The 19473-nt window shown below is 35.3% G+C and overlaps 1 protein-coding gene across 1 annotated transcript in view; it reads left to right on the forward strand.

The window, feature by feature from the left end:
- GABRG1 (gamma-aminobutyric acid type A receptor subunit gamma1) overlaps positions 1–19473 on the forward strand; it is a 101328-nt gene that overhangs the window by 57609 nt on the left and 24246 nt on the right. The window contains exons 4-7 of the mRNA XM_020990714.2: positions 8189–8409; positions 15805–15887; positions 18396–18533; positions 18797–18949. Coding sequence (XP_020846373.1) covers positions 8189–8409; positions 15805–15887; positions 18396–18533; positions 18797–18949 — 595 coding nt within the window. The remainder of the gene's footprint in view (positions 1–8188; positions 8410–15804; positions 15888–18395; positions 18534–18796; positions 18950–19473) is intronic.

The following is a 19473-nucleotide window of genomic DNA, read 5'->3' on the forward strand; positions in this document are numbered from 1 at the left end:
CTCTTTCTCACAATACATTCCTCTCTCAGCCCTTAATTTTATTTCTTAGATATCAGCCCTTCATATTCCACTCACACATGTGCCCTTTGTCTATACATACTCCTTCTAACTACCCTAATAATGAGAAAGATCTTAAGAGTTACAAATATCATCTTTCCATGTAGAAAGATAAACAGTTTAACTTTAATGAATCCCTTATGGTTTCCCTTTCTTGTTTACCTTTTCATGCTTCTCTTGAGTTTTGTATTTGAAAGTCAAATTTTCTATTTAGCTCCAGTCTTTTGTCAAGGATGCATAAAATTCCTCTATCTCATTGAATATCAATTTTTTCTCCTCATGGATTATATTCAGTTTCGCTGGTTAGGTGATTTTTGGTTGTAATCCTAGCTCATTTGTCCTCCAGGATATCACATTCTCAGCTCTCTGATCCTTTAGAATAGAGGCTGCTAAATTTTATGTTATACTGATTGTGGCTCCATGATACTTAAATTGTTTCTTTCTGGCTGCTTACAATATTTTCTTCTTGACCTGGTAACTCTGGAATTTGGTTATTATATTCCTGGGTATTTTCAATTTGGGATAATTTTTCAGGAGGTGATTGGTGGATTCTTTCAATTTCTATTTTGCCCTCTGGTTCTAAAACATCAGTGCAATTTTCCTTGATAATTTCTTGAAAAAATATGTCTAGGCTCTTTTTTTGATCATGGCTTTCATGTAACCCAGTATTTTTAAATTATGTCTTCTGGATCTATTTTCCAGTTCAGTTGTTTTTCCAATGAAATAATTCACATTGTCTTCAGTTTTTTTGTTCTTTTAGTTTTGATTTAGGATTTCTATATTTCTCATAAAGCCATTAGCTTCCATTTGCTCCAGTCTAATTTTTAGGGAATTATTTTCTTCAGTGAGCTTTTGGACTTCCTTTTGCATTTGGCTAATTCTGCTTTTTAAAGCATCTTTTCTTCATTGGCTTTTTTCGACCTCTTTTGCCATTTGGTCTAGTCTATTTTTTAAGGTGTTATTTTCTTTAATATTTTTCTGGTTCTCCTTTCTCAAGCTGCTGACTTGTTTTTCATGATTTTCTTGTATCACTCTCATTTCCCTTCCCAATTTTTCCTTTTACTTCTCTTACTTGATTTTCAAAATCCTTTTTGTGCTCTTCCGTGGCCTGGACCAATTCATATTTTCCTTAGAGGGTTTGGATGTAGGAACTTTGACTTTGTCGTCTTCTTCTGAGTGTGTATTTTGATATTCCTTGTAATCTAAGTAAATTTCTGTAGTTAGGGATTTTTTTTTCCATTTTTTGCTCATTTTCCCAAATTATTACTTGACTTTTGAACCCTTTGTTAAGGCAGGGCTATGCTTCCAGTATGGAGAATGTGTTGCCCCAAGCTTCAAGGATTTTGTGTAGCTGTTTTTAGAGATACTTCTAGGGACCTGTGAGTTTTCAGTTTTTCCAAGATGGTATGATCTAAAGAGAGTTGTTTACTCCTCCCCTGGCCTGTGTTTTGGTCTGTGAATGACCACCAGCACTCTTTTCTGCCCTGGAAGTGTAAGGAGGGACTCTCTCCACTACTACAACAAGTTCTGCTGTGCTAATACTCCTCCTTGCCCTAGGACTGCCACCCAGGGCTGCAAACCAGATCCAAGTAGGGGCAAAGCAATAGAGTCCTGCCTCAGTGCTAACAAAGAGACCCCTTTAATCTCCTTCTAACCAGTTTTTGACCCCCTTACCTTCTGTGGGCTGAGGGCTCCAGAAGCAGCTGCTGCCACTGCTGCAGTCTCTGGTGATTCAGTTATTCCCAACACCTGCTCCTGGTTTTGCTGGGTCTGGGGCTGTGCTGGACTATACTCCTCTCTCACTGAGGTCTGACAGACCTTTCCTGCTGACCTTCTAAGTTGTCTTTGGCATCTGCAGGCTGAGAAGTCTGGAAACCCCCACTGCTGCCAGTGATTCAGTTGCCCCAAGGCCTGCTCTGGGCTCACTGAGGCCCAGTCTATACTGGTGTCACCTGTGTTGGACTGTGCTCCTCTCTCAGCCTAGTGCAATAGACTCCTGTCTACCTTCCAGGTTGTCTTAGGCTGGGAATTTGTTTTGTTCTGTCTTTTTGTGGGTTCTGCTGCTCTAGAATTTGTTTAGAGTCATTTTTTAAGGTATTTGTAGGGGTTTGGGGAAAGAGCTCAGGCAAGTCTCTGCCTTTGCTCTGCCATCTTGGCTCCACCCTTGTCCTTATTTGATTTCCTAGAGAGAGGTAGGTGACCCAGTAAAGAAATTGTTGAGCATGAAGCCAGGAAGACTTGAGTTCATATTTGATCAAAGACACCTTCTAGTTTTTTGACCTGGTCAAGTCACTATGTCGGCATCAATTTCTTCAACTATAAAACGGGGATAATAATAGCATCTACTTCCTGGAGTAGTTGTGAAGAGCAAATGAGATAATATCTTGGAAGCACCTAGCTTAGTTCCAGGCACATAGTAGGTGCTTAATGAAAGTTTATTTCCTTCTTCCCTTCCTATTCGGTCTAGAAAAAAATCAGGCCCCAAACTAATATCTTATGCAAGGTGTTGTAGGATAAAAGAACATTGCTAATAGAAAGACACAATACATTTAAATCTTCCAGCACAGGTTAGAGATCTAAAGATAAAGTGATTTCTTTACATAGATATGTCAAATGGTTGACTGCATGAATGATTCGATTTCTTGAATAGCATCTGCACTCAGTTTATCCTCAGGATGAAGGAACCACAAGATGTTTTTGCATAGACCTAAAGTTAATAGGTATTTGAGGAGAGAGAGATAGGTATTTGGGGTTTCCTGTTTTTACAGGAGTTAGAGTTCCTAGAAGCAGATTCCATGTGCTTAGGAGACCACAATCTGACAACAGGAAGCTTTTGTGTAGTAGATAGAGTCCTAGATTTGTAATCCAAAAATCAGGGTTTGAATACTAGATTACCATTTACTACCTATGTGACAGCAAGGAAGTCACATAACCTTTCTGGTCATCATTTTCCTCACTATAGAAAGTTTTTGTGAGGATTAAATGAACTAATGCATAAAATAATACTTTCCCAAAACAAGTAAATGTTATATGTATTATTAGCTTATATGATATTGTTAATGGCTTAATAAGATTTACTATTATTGTTATCATTTTCATCATCATTATTGCTCTGCTCTAGACACTGTTGAGGAACGTATGGCACAACCACATTTTATCAGTGTAAATTAAGATTCAGAATCTGAGGAAGACGGACACAATCCATCATGTAAGGCTTTTTCCTCTCAGGGAAGCAATTTCTATCTCCTGAATGATAAACAGAATATTATATACATTGAGTATAACAAGCTAGATTATACTGGAATATAAACTTGATAGTAAATTATCTTTGGGGAAAAGAAAGAAGGAATTCTGTTAGTACCAGAATCAGTGAGTGAAGGGGGTGGGTGGCTGGGGTAAGGGTGATGTGATAGGGGAGGTGTGGAGGACAATGCAAAATATTTGTTACAAAGTAGATTGCTGCAATAGAGAAAGCAAATTAGAATGGTGCAAGTGGGATTGCTTCTTGCTTCATCAGCCTCAGATGAAGAAATCCTTAATGTACATTTGAATTGAATTACATAAAGGCTAAAGAAAACCATTCTATTTTGTTATCACAAGAGGTTGTCCCTTAGTAGATGCAGCACATTTATATGTAGAGTTCTGATTACTGAGAGAATTTCTTGTGCCTTATAAAATGTTCACATCTGAATGTGATAACTTTTTTTTTTCATGAAAAGCATTAGTGTCATTCTTATCAACGTAACTGCTCCACTGGCTTCTGCATTTTAATTAAAAAATGTATTCTTTCCACAACTTTCTGAAGCCCAGTTACAAGTCAATTTTATTTGGACAAATTGGTTTTAATCAAATAGTGAAATTTTGATAAGTGACAAAAAGTAGATCTGGAACAAGAGTATAGGAAACTGAATATTGATATGGCTAAGAAAAATAATTAATAATAATAATTCAATCAGATTAGATAATTTATATGCTCTTTGTTTTATGTAGTGTGTATGTTTGTGTGTGTTTAGGGAAAAGGATAAATAGTGGACCTGAGATTTCATTAGTATAGTGAACTCAAAGATGAAAGAAACTTCCTCTTTTGAGTCAGGTTGGCTTGGCACCTTTTCTAAAACTTGTCTTAGGAGTTGGTTAGTGTTGTGGTTTGGGTTGCTAGGAACCCTGAAATGCAATGGTACAGGGTGGGTCTGCCTTGAAAGAATTCAACCACCCAAGTCTTTAAGTCAGAGAAGTGAGGTTATGAAGACAGTGGTTGGGGTGGGCAAGATTCTTAGTCAGTCTGCACTATTTGTGATGCCAATACAAGTGGGCCAGATTCTTAGGGAATCTGTGCATTTGATGAGGTTAAAATTGTTATTTTATACAGAAAGGCTGTGAGAAGATCTGGATGTCATTAAGGAGTGGCAAGTAGCCTGGGATGGGCCAGTGGGCCAGGTGCAGAAAATGAGGGCCACAATGAAAGGGCAGTTAAAAGGATTATGCTGGAATGGGCACGATGCCTCAGATTAATGTCAGAGATCTGGTTTCCTGAAATTAGTGGGAATATATGGGAAAAGTTCTAGGACCCTTTTTTAGAGGTCCCATTGCTTGATTAGTCCCATCACTTAAGAACTTGAGAGCTTAGGTGATTTGCTCAGGGTTACAAAACTAGTGTTTGATTGGCAAGGGGGGGAGGAATAAGACCACTGGAACCCAGGTCATCATTATTCTAAAGTCACCTCTCCACCTGGTAAACAATATTGCTTCTCATACATGTGGGCATAGTACATGTAGCTATTTGTATATGAATCATTTCTGTACTATACACAGTTAGATGAGAAGCAGCATGACTGAATGAATAGAGAGGTGGCTTTGCAGTCAGGACCACTGGAGTTAATTTAGTCTCCTCTCCCTAAACACACAAACATGCTAGACTGGGTAAAAGTAAAACTGGGCAAGTGTTTTAACATCTGAGAGCCCTAGGCCTGCTCTCCAAGTGCTTTAGATAACTGCAAACAAAGAGTACTGATTTAGGTAGGACAAGGGCTTCAACCCTGGCTTTGTCATATGCCCTCTAAATGACCTTAGCTATACTTTCCTGGGCCTCTTTTTCCTCATCCATGAAATTGCACGGGTTAGAACTAAGACCTCCCCAATTTCCACCGTGCTTCTGGCTCTAAATCTCTAACCCTATAATCCTATGTAGATAGTGCTAAATGAGGTATACAAGAGAAGGGAAGAGTCAGGGAGCACTTAATGTAGAAGGTTAGACTTTAAAGAATAAGTAAGAGTTCATTAAGGAAAACTGGGGAATTCAGATATGCCAGGCACAGAAAAGGGCATGGGACAGGCACAGATGTATGAAAGTGGAGGGCCTGATTAGGGGATAGCAAATAGTCCAATTTACTTGAGTAGCCACTTTGTGATTATCTTTTGGGAACATTCCTTTTCTAGTATCATCACCAAAAAAAAAAAGTTCTCATTAGTTAATCCAAAAGGATCTGGATAGTCCTAAAACATACAGTATATAAATCAAGCAATTATGTGACCTCCATGATTCACTATAGAGCAAAAGTGTCAAATAGGCCACAGGTGGTCCAAACACTCCTAGATATGGCCGTGGGTCCTTGTACATGGTTTAGTGGCCCTCATTTCTATTTGAGTTTGACACCATTGCTATGGATTATATTTTTCTACTGACTTCAACACTTATGTTCATTAGAAATAATATCACAGAAGAGTATCTCAGAGTTGTAAGGGACCCCAGAGGTTAACAAATTGGAATCAAACTTTTATGTGTATCACAAATATTGGCCTGATAAGTGGTCATTCAATTTTTAGCTAAAAATCTCCAATGTGGGAAAACTTACTAAATCCTAAGGCATCAAATTAATGCCCATTGTAGGTACTTTCAGAAACATTAACAAAACATAAGATGCCGCTTTTTCTATGTTGTCTTTACTTAATTCTTGGAAAACTAAGAGTCTCCATGAGGTACTTTAAGGAGGATTATATTTCACCTTTTAAAGAATCCATGATTTTCATAGTGTGGAGTTTCCTTCCAAATGCAGCTATTCTGTGTCTTAGTAGGTTTTGCAAGTTACCTTGAGTGTGTGTGTGTGTGTGTGTGTATAAGTATTCACACACATGTTGTGGGGGTGGTGGTGGAGAGAGATCACCATTCAATGAACTTGGTAATGAGAGTCCTTAGATGACAGATCTACAACCCATCACCAGGCCTCCACTCCAAGACTTTCTAGTTTCACAGAACTTACCAAAGTTGGTGATTTGTTGCATAGCCTTTATGAATACAGAGCCATTGCCAAGCCTCGATAAAGCATCCAAGTAGAAATTCAGTGAAGGAAGTAGGAACTTAGAGTGTAAGGATTTTATTACCATGTTAATAAATGGTTCCCAATAAAAAAGATAACTTAATATTTTCTTCTATTACATTTGAAATTGAACAAACTGGCCTCCTTAATTCAATGAACCATTAAATAGGGAATAGTAACTTGAGTCCAAAGAATAAGTCCTATTTGTAGAAATTATCTGTGTCCAAGGCATCTTAAAATGTACTTAACATTCTGCTTAAAATCATATGTATTCATCATGGCTAAATGTTTTCCTTTTCCATTGTAATTACAATTATTCTTGAGAGGAGGCTTGGAGACATAGTGGAGGTAGTGCTGAGTTTGGAGTCTGGAGCATAGGATTAAAAACCCACCTCCTAGTCATACTAGTTCTATGTTGTTTGACAGGTAACTTAAATTCTCTGTACCTCATGTAATTCCCTAGGACATATCTATTAAATCATAAACAATGTTTTGTTACTATAGGGAATTCCCACACTGGAAATTTTTCACAATGAAAAAATAACAAATTCTTCATATTGAGTATATAAATATACACCTACTTTTATATTACTAAATAATTCTTCCATGGAAGGGATCTTATATTTCTTTGTTTGTATTATATAATGCCTAGTTTTCCCAAAGGGAAATTTGGGTAAAAATTTCTGGCTTGCATGGAATATATGTGCATACATTAATACGCACATATATCCATACATACACACACATAAACATGTGCATACGTGCATACATACATGCACACACATACACGTACAGTTCTTCTTAAACTTTTTCTGCTTGTGACCCATTTAGAAATTCTTAAACTGTGGTCACAACTGTGAGAGAGAGAGAGAGACAGAGAGAGAGAGAGAGAGAGAGAGAGAGAGACAGACAGACAGACAGACAGACAGACAGACAGAGAGAGACAGAGAGAGAGAGAGACAGACAGAAGAAAGATTTGTAAGTGTTGAGTATCTTTACTTGAAGCAAACATAACAGCAAGGTGTAATGGAGAATTAGATTCAATATTTATCAGGTAACAGACATGTTATCTGCTACTAAAATTGACATAAAATCTGAGCATCAAACTAAACATGATTGACTGAGAATCAAGATTTTAGCCCCAGATTCACCACTTTACTTTTTTTTTTTCATGAATAGTATTTATTTGGAAATGAATATGATTTATTTGGAAAAAGTGAAAGAATATAATGGTCATTTTCTACAATAGATGCTGTTATTTGTAAGAACTTTGAGATACTATGATGGAAAGGAAAATGTTTCAATTTAATTTACAATCTTGTAAGCATATATTAAGAGACAGCTGTATGCATTATGTATGGCTTAGGCAATGAGCTCTTAAACTGGGTCCACTGTGGACTTTATTTGTTTCTGTTGTTGCTTTAATGTTGATAGCTATTTCAATATATTATAATTGTTTTCCTTTGTAATTTTATGAATTGTATATACTGTATTTAAAAGTATTACTCCTAGGAGTCGATAGGCTTTGACAGATTTTCAAAGAGGTCCATGACTCAAAAAATGGTTAAGAAACCTAGGCCTTTGGCAAATTAGAAAGCTCCAATAAGATTCTGTCAAAAGTTAGTTAATAAATATTGATTAAGTGCCTCCTATGTGCCAGGCACTATGATGAATATTAAGGTACTTGTCCTTATGGAGTTCTAGCTTACGACTTGGCAGAAGAGCTTGACATACACACAAATTAAAGAAATGCAAGAGATAGCTATTAAACAAAAATAAATCCTAATATGCCCTTAAATTTCTGGTTTTCTTTTCAGGAATATACCATAGATATAATTTTTGCCCAAACTTGGTTTGATAGTCGCTTGAGATTTAATAGCACAATGAAAGTCTTGATGCTTAATAGCAACATGGTAGGGAAAATTTGGATCCCTGATACTTTCTTCAGAAATTCAAGAAAATCAGATGCTCATTGGATAACAACTCCTAATCGACTGCTTCGAATATGGAGTGATGGAAGAGTTCTCTATACCTTAAGGTAATATTTTGATGTTGTTATTTTAAGTAGAACATATATGTATGTGTATGTATCTTTAGCCCTTTATCCATAGTAGTTTTCTACAACCCATTAAATATTTTTTTTCTTTTTTTAATAACAAATACAGAAATGACATTTCAATACATCAAGTTTACAGATAATTTTCTACACATACAAGTTTCACAAAATAAAGGTATTACAGAATGTTTTAAAATGCATTCATGTTATAAGGATGGTTAGGAGTCGTTGAGTAAATCATCTTTACAAATGATGACCAGAAAGCAAGGTGTTGTGCAGATAGAGTCTATGTCATTTCCCAAGTTCCCCTTCTATAATACGTTGTTTTTGTTGTTGTTCAGTCATTCTAGTTATGTCTGACTCCTTGTGACCCCATTTGGGATTTTCCTAGCAAATACACTGTATTGTTTTAACTTTTCCTTCTCCAGCTCATTTTGAAGATGAGGAACTGAGACAAATGAGGTTAAGTTACTTGTCAAGGGTGACACAACTAGTATGTCTGAATTCAGATTTAGCTGAGGAAGTCTTCCTCACTCCAGGCCCTACACTCTATCCACTGTACCACCTAGCTTTCCAAACAATACATAGGTTTGCCTTTGTAAAAACAAACAAATAAACAAACAAACATATAAACGTATTGGCCACTCCAATTATCCCCTGCTCTCCCTGTAAACTCAGGCTTTCCCATTATGGGACCTTACCAAAGCCTACCCTTCTGCTCAGCTTGCTATCATGAACTTTTCCTCCCTTTTTTTTTTTCAAAGTCCTCATGAAAATACAGCTGTCCTATATACTACTTCCCCAGACCCTTTTCTCTTCTAGCTAAATTGATAAGTTAATTCATGCTCCTCTAAAGTATTAATGGGCATAATGAGACTTCTTTATAGAATGAAAGTTGTAAGTTATACAAAGAAAAATGAGAAAATCCATGGCAGGGGTAAGAGGGTTGTTGAATTTTTTCCATTATGACTTTCTCATAAGAAGTGCCATAAAGAATGATAAATTGTCCAAAAGGTGGTTAATCATTTAGTAAGTGGAAGTGAGAAATAATAGATAGGCAACCTCCCCTACCAGTTATTAGTGCTCCCCCCATATATTTCAAAGGATTGTTATCTCATAGATTATTTTACACCTTCCTTCTCTATCCTGTATTATACATAATTTGTGTTCAGATTGTGTTCACCACCTGTAGCAGGATGTACATTATTTAAGAAGAGGGACCATTTTATTTTTGTCTTTTTTGAATATAATACCTGGCACAGGGCCTTGCACATAGTAAGTACTTAATGAATGATTATCAGACAGAATCATATGTACAGTGGTAGACAAGAAGAACCACAGCACAGAGATCACCAGTTCAGTGCAGCATTAAAGTAATGGGTCAATGAATTATTCTCCATATTAGTGTTCAAGGAAAAGCAATAATTCAAAGAATTTCAGGTAGCAAAGGAAGACTGTAAAGGGAGACATTTGGGGGAAAAGAGCATCTCTCCAGAGAAGCTCAATAAATATCGCATATTTATAAATCAGCCTGTTCTGCCTAGAGCCAGACCTGCCAATATACAGATGTTTTGGTTATTTAGTCCAGGAAGCATCATTATTGATTGAAGAAATCAAAATAATTTATATTCACATGGAAAATTCTCTAAATCATTATTGATTTAAAAAATGTAAATGGAAACAACCTTGAGATATCATTTTACACCTACCAGATTGGTTAAATGATGAAAGGGGAAAGCAACAAATGTTGGCGGGGATGTGAAAACATGGGGACACTAATCATTGTTAGTAGAACTGTGAACTGATCCAACCATTTTGGAGAGCAATCTGGAATTATACCCAAATAGCATCTTTTAAAATTTCAGCCTCTAACCTCCCTCCCCATGGTTATTACAACTGTTATTACCTTCTTTAGCTTCACCCTAAGGTACTAAAAAAATCATTTCTTGTCTCTTCTAACACATTCAACTATCACAATTCTAGCTTTCCATTCAATGTGAAAACTCTTAAAAATAGTTTGACTCCAATGCCTATACAGTCCTGATATTTCACTCTCTTAACATTTTGCATTCAAGCTACTGATCCTATCATCCTTATTAATTTGATTTCTTAATCACCAAATTCAGTGGATTTTTTTTTTTGAATCTTGATTGTCATTGACATTTCTCCAATTTTTACATGGGTGATTACCTCCTCCTCCTCCTCCAGGTTGTTATCTTCTCCCTTGGCTTCAGACATACCACTGACTCCTTATTTTCCTCCATCTGTAATTTCTCTGTTTCTTTCCCTGGTCACTCATTTTTTTTCCCTTAGCTCCTTAATATGTGTGTGGAGGGGAGGGGTCATCATACCACAAGAATATGTCTTTGGCTCTTTTTTTCCTTCTAACCTCTGTCCCTCTGTGGCAATGATTTACATCTAGTTTCAACCGCTGCTTCTATTAAGGTGACTCTCATTTACGTTTTCCTAGTCCTGACTATCATTTTTTTTTTCCCTCCTGGGCCCAAAATTGTAGCTTCTATCAGCCAAAATACATCTGCTCTTTAAATTGTCATCATCACAACTTCAGTTTCTAAAACCAAGCTTATTATCTTTCTTTCTATAACCTGCTACTCCTTTTGACATTATTATGTTTATGGTACTGTTCCACACATTTATAACATTGGTTTCATCTAATCAGTTACCAAATCCTGACGACTCCTTCTATACCCCTTCCATCAGGCCCCTCCTACTTACTCCCATTCCCATTGTCTCTGGACTATTTCAATAGCCTTCAGCAGGTCTTCTGACTCCACTCTTCTTCAACACCTCCCCTCTCCCAATTTATCCTTAATATTGCTTCCAAAATCATATATATATATATATATATATATATATATATATATATATATATATATATATATGTATATATATATATATATATATATATATATACACACACATACATATGTATATATATATAGAGAGAGAGATAGATAGATAGATAGATAGATAGATAGATAGATAGATAGATAGATGGAGATAGAGATAGATAGATAGAATTTGCATGGGATTTATCACTTTGCTCCTCTGCTTCCAAGTTTTTGGTGGCTCCCTCTGGTCTATTAAGTAAAGACTATTTGATTTTCATTAAGATTCTTATCAAAGTTCTACAATTTGGGTCTACTTCACTATCTATCTTCATCCCAATTATGCATGTCCATTTACTTTATGTTTCAACAAATCTGCTCAGTTCTTCTGTATAACTACAGTTTCTGACCATCTACCACTTATGTCATGCACATCAACTTATATGCTTTTGTTCATACTCTGCCCTATTTGTGAATTGTTTCTCCTACCCCAACTATTGAATGTCTCCCTATCCTTTAACTGCTAATCAAATGATACTTCTGTGAAGACTCCCCTACTTTTTTCTGATTAAACCTCACATAGTACTTTGTTTTCTATCTCTGTAATGTACTTAAAAAGTGAACCTCTCTGTACTTGAGTTTCCTTCTTTCTAAAATGGAATTGAAGTTGATGGTCTATGAGGTTCCTTTCTACTCTTCATCTATGACCCTATGAAATATTACGCATTATGGTTATCTAGAAACCAAGAGGGAATGGACTGTCTTGTCTCCCTCAGTATCTAAGACAGTGTCCCCTTTCACACAAATACACACACTAGGTGCTTAATAAATGCTGAATGGATGAACCAATGATGACTTTTGATGTGCCCTATAACATACTCCTTTCCAAACTTACCACTAGCTAAGCCTATAAATTTGCTTTTATAGAATCTCTCTCCCTACATTCCTCACATCCCCTTAGTGACTGAGCCCAACTCCCAGAATAAGACAGGGCTAATCATGGATTCTCCCGGTGTCATTGAAGCCTTTTTAGCTACTTGCTTTTATTGCTTCTCCTAAAGCTCTCTAAATACCCACACAAATATATATTTGTATATCTGTGTCTATGTATCAATTTAATTACAAGCTGTAAGTCAAAGAGACTTTCAACAACTTGCTCCCACTCTATCGCAAAATTCCAAAACCTTAGAGACAGTTTATTTCTAGAGGTGTCTCTACATAAAAAAATCTTCCCCCAATGTGAATCCTATACTTTCCTCCAACAGCATTTTACACAGAGTTTTTATTATTGGATAGGAGAAGGGAAAGATGAAGAATGTAGTTTAAGACATTTACTTTTCTGACCATGTCTTTTTTTCTGAAGCCAGCAGAACCCATGCTCCCAACATAAAACATTTTTTTTAAAATGACTCTCAAATTCCTTCCTAGCCTTTAGACTTTTCTCATTCTATAAAAATGTACCATCAAAAGGTATATCCAGTATGTGAAAATTGATATCCCATGATGAGAACACGTTTTTGTTTTGTTTTATTTTAAATTTAAAACTTGTCTTTCCTGGATCTCTACCATTTCTGTCTACCTCCTCCAGAAATGCCCTTTTCACAGTCTATAGAAAACCTTTAGCACCTCAGGGGCTCTTTGATTCATATGTCTGAGAAGAAACCATTAAAGTACTTGAAAATACCACAAAGAAAATGATCCAATGATGAATTTCAGATTGACTCATAATGAAATTTGTTCAATGGACGCTTATAATCAAATAACAAAAGCCTTAAATAGGGCAGTATTTTTCTATTAAATCAACTTAAATGACCACATTATGAATATTCTGGTTTGAGCTAAAATATGATAAATGTATGCTGGGAAGTAATTCATTGTAGGTCTCTAAAAGTTTTGCTTTAAATTTAATTGAACTACCTTCTAAACTTATATTTAAAGAAATCCATAAGTTGGATTAAAATAAATTATATTAAAAGGAAGAGCAATTATTCCTGGATACATTTTCTCATCTGCTATTACTAGATATAAGTGGCTGATAATTATCAGTTGCTGAAACATTTTTTTGCAGCACTTAATTTGTGAAATATATGAAATCATAAGTGTCAAAATAATATCACTAGTATCTGTGTTACCAAGTATCTAAAGGCTTGCATTGAACACAAAAACTGATTTGAAATCTATCTTTCCTAAGACCTATTTAATCTTTCTAAAAAAAATTATAACATCTCTCCTAAAGTACTTTGTGCCCATTTGCACCTAAGCTTGTTATAGAAAGTGACTTCAAACTGATGCTAGTGATTTAAATTCTTGTCTTCTGCTCTACTCAGTGGTGATGATACCAGCATAGAACTTCATTTTAATCGAAACTTGGTGCTGTTATTATATACCCAGGATAGAGTAAGATAAGAAATGGTTCCAAAATGCACAAGATCTGAGGAGATAGCTACCTGCTAAAGCTAACTAGATATTCCATTAGGAGTGCTGCCTGATTCACAAACACACTGATGACCTGGAGGCTTTTTATTCAGAATACAGGGTTCTAACCTCTTCCATATTTAGTTATGTGAATTCTAACAGAAGATACAGGTGGATGTCCAATTGTCTCCTGGCAATCTACCAAGTTATTTGGATATTTGAATACCAGCCAATTGCAACTTTCACACTTTTTGTTTGCCCAACCTCACTCATTCATTCCCAGAAGCAATTGTGTTTAAGAGTGATGTTACTAATACTTTTGACCTATCTAGCAATTCATTTCTTAGAAAATAATACTCTTTCATATTTAATACCTCCACTACCTATAATAATCACCTAATAGTTTGTCATGGCAGCCAAATAAAAAAAATGATACTTCAATAGATCTATAATTATTACCAAAATGGGAATACCCTTCAACAATGAATAACCCATCTGTGACCGCTCATACTTTCTGACTCATTCATATCTTTTCAAATATTCTCAATAGTCTACTTTAGGACCTTCTATGTTCTTTGACATAGTCTAGATACTAAAGGAGCATGAAGATTGTCTGCCAGTTATCCTATATATCACCATGACCAAACACCCCTCCCCCCACCCAGGCACATGAATCTCTGGTGTCATTCTTTGCACTTTTGTGCATTTTTTTTGTTGGTAGTATGCAATAGCCTACTCACACTCATCATGTGCCTCTCTATTACCCCTTGGGTTCATGGAAATTTTAACATGTATGTAAAAGCATTTTCCAAACCACAAAGAATTGTACAGATATTGAATTATCATCATCATCATCACCACATCATCACCATCACCATCACCATCACCACCACCATCACCACCACTGCCACCACCACCACCACCACCACCACCACTACTAATCTTCTTCCTCCTTCCTCATTTCTACACATCATTGTTGTGGTTAAGTCATGTCCAACTCTTTGTGACCCAATTTGGAGTTTTCTTGGCAAAGTTACCAATGAGGTTTGCAATTTCCTTCTTCAGTACATTTTACAGACGAGGAAACTAAAGCAAACAGGGTTAAGTGACTTGGCTAGGGTCAAAATGCTAGTAAGTGCCTGAGGCCAGATTTGAACTCGGGAACATTGGTCTTCCTGACTTTAGGACCAGGACTCTGGCCATTCTATCACCTCACTGCCTCTATATCATCATATGCTATATGAATTTCAGATGTCTACTTCCTTGAGATGTTAAGATGGAGAACAAATGCATTATCACCATATTAGAGCTAGAGAAACTGAGACATTGAACTGTTTCATGACATCTAGTGGCAGAACTGGGACTACAATTCTGGCCCCCTGAACATACAACCCCATGTATTCTCCGTTAGACATTCACCCACTTAATAAAGTCTCTTAGGCAGACGTTACACTAAGAGTATGAAAATTCAGTGCTATAAAAAGATTGTTTTCTTTCTCTCATTAGCCCTAAGAAACAATAGGTAGTGTTCACTTTCCTCATCTATAAAATGAGAAGATTTTATTAGATGATCTCAAAGTACCTTGTTAGCTTTAAAATTCTATGGTTACATGATTTTCAGTGTCATAACTAAGTTATTCAAAAAAAGAACCAATTATAGATATGATTCAAAGATGCAAATTGCCTAAATTCACTATCCTAACAATTAAGAACAAACACTTTTCCCATACTGGGCATTTTCTTTTAAACTGTGCTTCACTGAAAGCTAGTTTTTAAAATTGTTTTAAAAGTATAGGAATTTACATAGAAAAAATACTGGTAATACAAATCCCATTTTTCTATGAAGTCTGGCCCTACAGTGGAGTGTGAACAACATTGTATTATTGTTATTTCTAGAAAATTTCTATTTGCTTATGTTACAATTTTCCACATGCAAAAATTGTTGAACTTGTTGATAATGGTTGTAATCTGAAAATTTAGTTTTATTTTATTATGTCTAGCTACCTATCCAGTGTTCATTTTAGTATAAAAAATCATATCTCGTAAACATCCCAATGTATCATAATTCTTAAATATTGTTTGTTTTTACCAGATCTTTGTTTCTTTGAATTAGGTTGACAATTAATGCTGAATGCTATCTTCAGCTACATAACTTCCCTATGGATGAACATTCCTGCCCACTGGAGTTTTCCAGCTGTAGGTGGTAAAATATTTCATAATTTTATCAAACTTTAAATTCTGAGATTGTTTATTTAATGATTCCAAAGGAGGAAATCATTTTCTTTGATTTCCATAAATGTGTGTTGGAGTTATCTACTATAGATTGGACTACATAAAGTACATTCAGCACTTAGTCTTCTCCTTTTAATCCTAAAAAAAAAAAATGACACATGACTTAAAGATAAATTGGACATCTCAGTCATCATACTATATAAACATTAAAATTATCCAAGCAGCAACTATTTATTCTGACACAGTTGAACAATATTTCAGAGCTTGTCATATGATATCTCAATAACATATATAGGTATGAATGTCAAATCTATGGCCAGACTTTCTTACAGAGGTTCTAGAAGACTTTATTAGAGTTGTCTACACTTTGCAGAAGAAAGATTTGACTCTTTTGCCAAGATTTGTATAATTAAATACAATTCAAGAACCACTTTTAAGACTGTGAAACACATTGCACTATAGTTGATTATATACACACAGCCTTGGATCTGCATGAGTTTATATTCTAAAGGATAACATCAATCCTTTTGCTAATTCTCATTTAATATAGGAAGGGAGAATATTTTTCTATTGAAACTGGATGAGTGAGAGTAGCCAAGATAGAAAATACGGGAGGTTTTGTGTACTGTTGTTGATAATAAAGAAAGAAAAAAGAACTTAAAATGAAATAACATAGATATTAATTTTTAAAAAATATATACTCGTACATATAATTCACCCAAGAGACCACAAATTCCTTGAGGGTTGGTATTGTGCTGATTTTGATATTTTCATCATACTATATAAATAGTGATTACTCAATAAAATTTTAACTTAAGTTGGATGAGAACTACACTTGTGAAAATACAGCATAATTATTTACTACATTTCTTCTCAGGAACTCAGTATACATTTGCATTTATGATTTCATTTATAAACATTTTAATATAAGGTTTTTATTTTTCTTGATGACTTGCTAATAATAAAGTTCATTCTTTGCTCTCTACACAATGGTCTAACAACATTTTTTTTTATTTTCAATGTGATTCTATTTTTTTTATGAAGCACATTTCAGGAATTGTTTTTATTGCCAAAAGTTCATTGTTATGTCTATCCAACCCCAACCTATATTAAATTCAAGCATGTTTATCACTAAGTACAACTTTATAGAAATATTCAGGGAAGAAAAAATATGCAAAAAATGGTAAAACTATTATATTTAACACAAGCTTATGAGATACCTACGAAAAACACTATGACAAATGTGTGTGTGAAAGAGAGACAGAGACAGAGAGACAGAGAGAGAGAGAGAGAGAGAGAGGGAGAGAGAGAGAGAGAGAGAGAGAGAGAGAGAGAGAGAGAGAGCGAGCGCACTCCTGATTTTAAGAAGCTTCTCATCTTTAAGAGAGATGGCATATATACAGATGTGATTATATTACAAAGCCAGACAAGATAATCCTATGAGGTAAAAATGAGAGGATCTAGGGAGATTCCATGGAGGAGGTAGATATTGTGTTGAATCTTAAAGGAAGGAAATAATTTGAACAGGTAAATATTTGAAAGGGGGAGAAATGTTGCAGAGAGTTAATAAAGGGGACACCAAAAAAAGCAAAAGCATAGATATATACCTTCATATAGAAATAAAGCAAAGGTATGGAAGTACCTTTTAGAGAAGTTACCTAATACTGTCTCAAGGAGTAGGTATTTCATAAACCTGTACTGAATATGACACTATCTAGTGTGCTTGAGAAAATCACAAAACTTTGTTGACTGGATTCACTAAATCCATATTGGTTTTTGAAGAATTGAGCACATGAACAACAGTAGTGGGAGACAAGTCTATACAATTCAGTTGATACCCATTTCTTAAAATCATACATACTGATTTAATGGGTTAGGAATTTATTGATTAGGCAATAGAAAGTCCTTTTAGAGGGTTTTTGTTCCTCCTGCTCTCATTGGATTTTATCATCAGGTTTGCATGTTAGAATGGGAATGGATTAGATATGGGGAGAATAGAAGCAGCAAGATTGCTAAGGAGGTATTAAAATAATGCAGGTGAAAAATTAACATGGGTTTATTCTTAGGGTTATCTTAGAGGAGAGAGAGAGAAGATGGGATAGATGTCAAGCTAGGACCAACAGAACGCATTTACTAATTGGATGTGGGAAGAGATTTAAATATAACATTGATGATGCTACATGTCAGAGATCTAAATATTTGATGTGACTCAGGCATCATGAACTTCTTCAAATGTTACTTTCTGGTCTAAGACACTATTGAAGTAAAAAAGAAAAAAAGTCAAAAGTGAGAAAAATATTATGGGTGGAGGTGAGGGGAAAAAAGAATAAGGGGGGATAGGAAGTGAAGAGACAGACAGAGAAAAGAGAAAAATAAGTGACATTTTCTGATATTGGTTGTTCTCTTTTTTTGCACAAAGTTATAGACTGCTGGGACATTTTGATCACATTATGTTCCTATGATTTTTTTCAGATGGGTATCCTAGAAATGAAATAGAATATAAATGGAAGAAAACCTCTGTGGAAGTAGCAGACCCTAAATATTGGAGATTGTACCAATTTGCATTTGTGGGGTTACGAAACTCAACAGAGATCTCACATACACTATCTGGTAAGAAAAACATCAATAATAACAACAAAACAGGGCATTAGTCATACCTTTAAAAATGGTTATCTTTGGATTTTTCCATACATATCTGTCTCTTTATATATATTTTAATTGTATAAATAAAAATGCTGCTTTTGGGGGGATATATTATAAAGGGGATTCTTGTATAAGCATATGTTGGATTAGGTATTCTCTAAGGTCCCTTTCAACTCTGACTTTTCATGATACTGTGACTAAATTATGCCTTTTTCATCCTTTTCTTTTAGGTGATTATATTATCATGACAATCTTTTTTGATCTGAGTAGACGTATGGGATATTTTACCATTCAGACATATATCCCATGTATATTAACAGTTGTCCTTTCCTGGGTATCATTCTGGATTAACAAAGATGCAGTTCCTGCAAGGACATCATTAGGTATGAAATATTAAAATATACTTGCTGCAATATGTCTTTTTTATGAGTGTACCACCAAATGTATTACAGTCTGTGCCACTAGGACCTAAATCAGTAGCATCTCATAGGACCCCTTTGCAGTACCTTGATTAGAGGGGCAGCAGGAAAAAAAAAAAAGATTACAGAGTGATTAGATTTTAAGACAATTCATCCTTTTCTGTGCAAATGAGGACATAGGAAAATGGAATCAAGGGAAGGTTAGGTAAATACAATTCTCCTGTCCCTAAACCATATTGTATTTGATAATTTCTGTCATTTCCCCTACTAAGCCTTTTACCATAGTTACAAGGATTAAATAAACTGCCTCTTATTGCTTCTGTTTGCTTTTGGTGGTGGTTATAATGAGAAAGAAGCAAAGGGTCCAAGAGGCAGAGAACTGAAGTAAGAAAGATGAGAAGCTGGGAATTGAGTAATCTATAAATTGACCAATCAGCTGCAGAGATATTGAGTGTGCCTGGACAGTAACAATGATTAATAATGTGAAT

Source organism: Phascolarctos cinereus, unplaced genomic scaffold (assembly GCF_003287225.1).
Source record: "Phascolarctos cinereus isolate Bilbo 61053 unplaced genomic scaffold, phaCin_HiC Scaffold_9;HRSCAF=440, whole genome shotgun sequence".
Classification (NCBI taxonomy): domain Eukaryota; kingdom Metazoa; phylum Chordata; class Mammalia; order Diprotodontia; family Phascolarctidae; genus Phascolarctos; species Phascolarctos cinereus.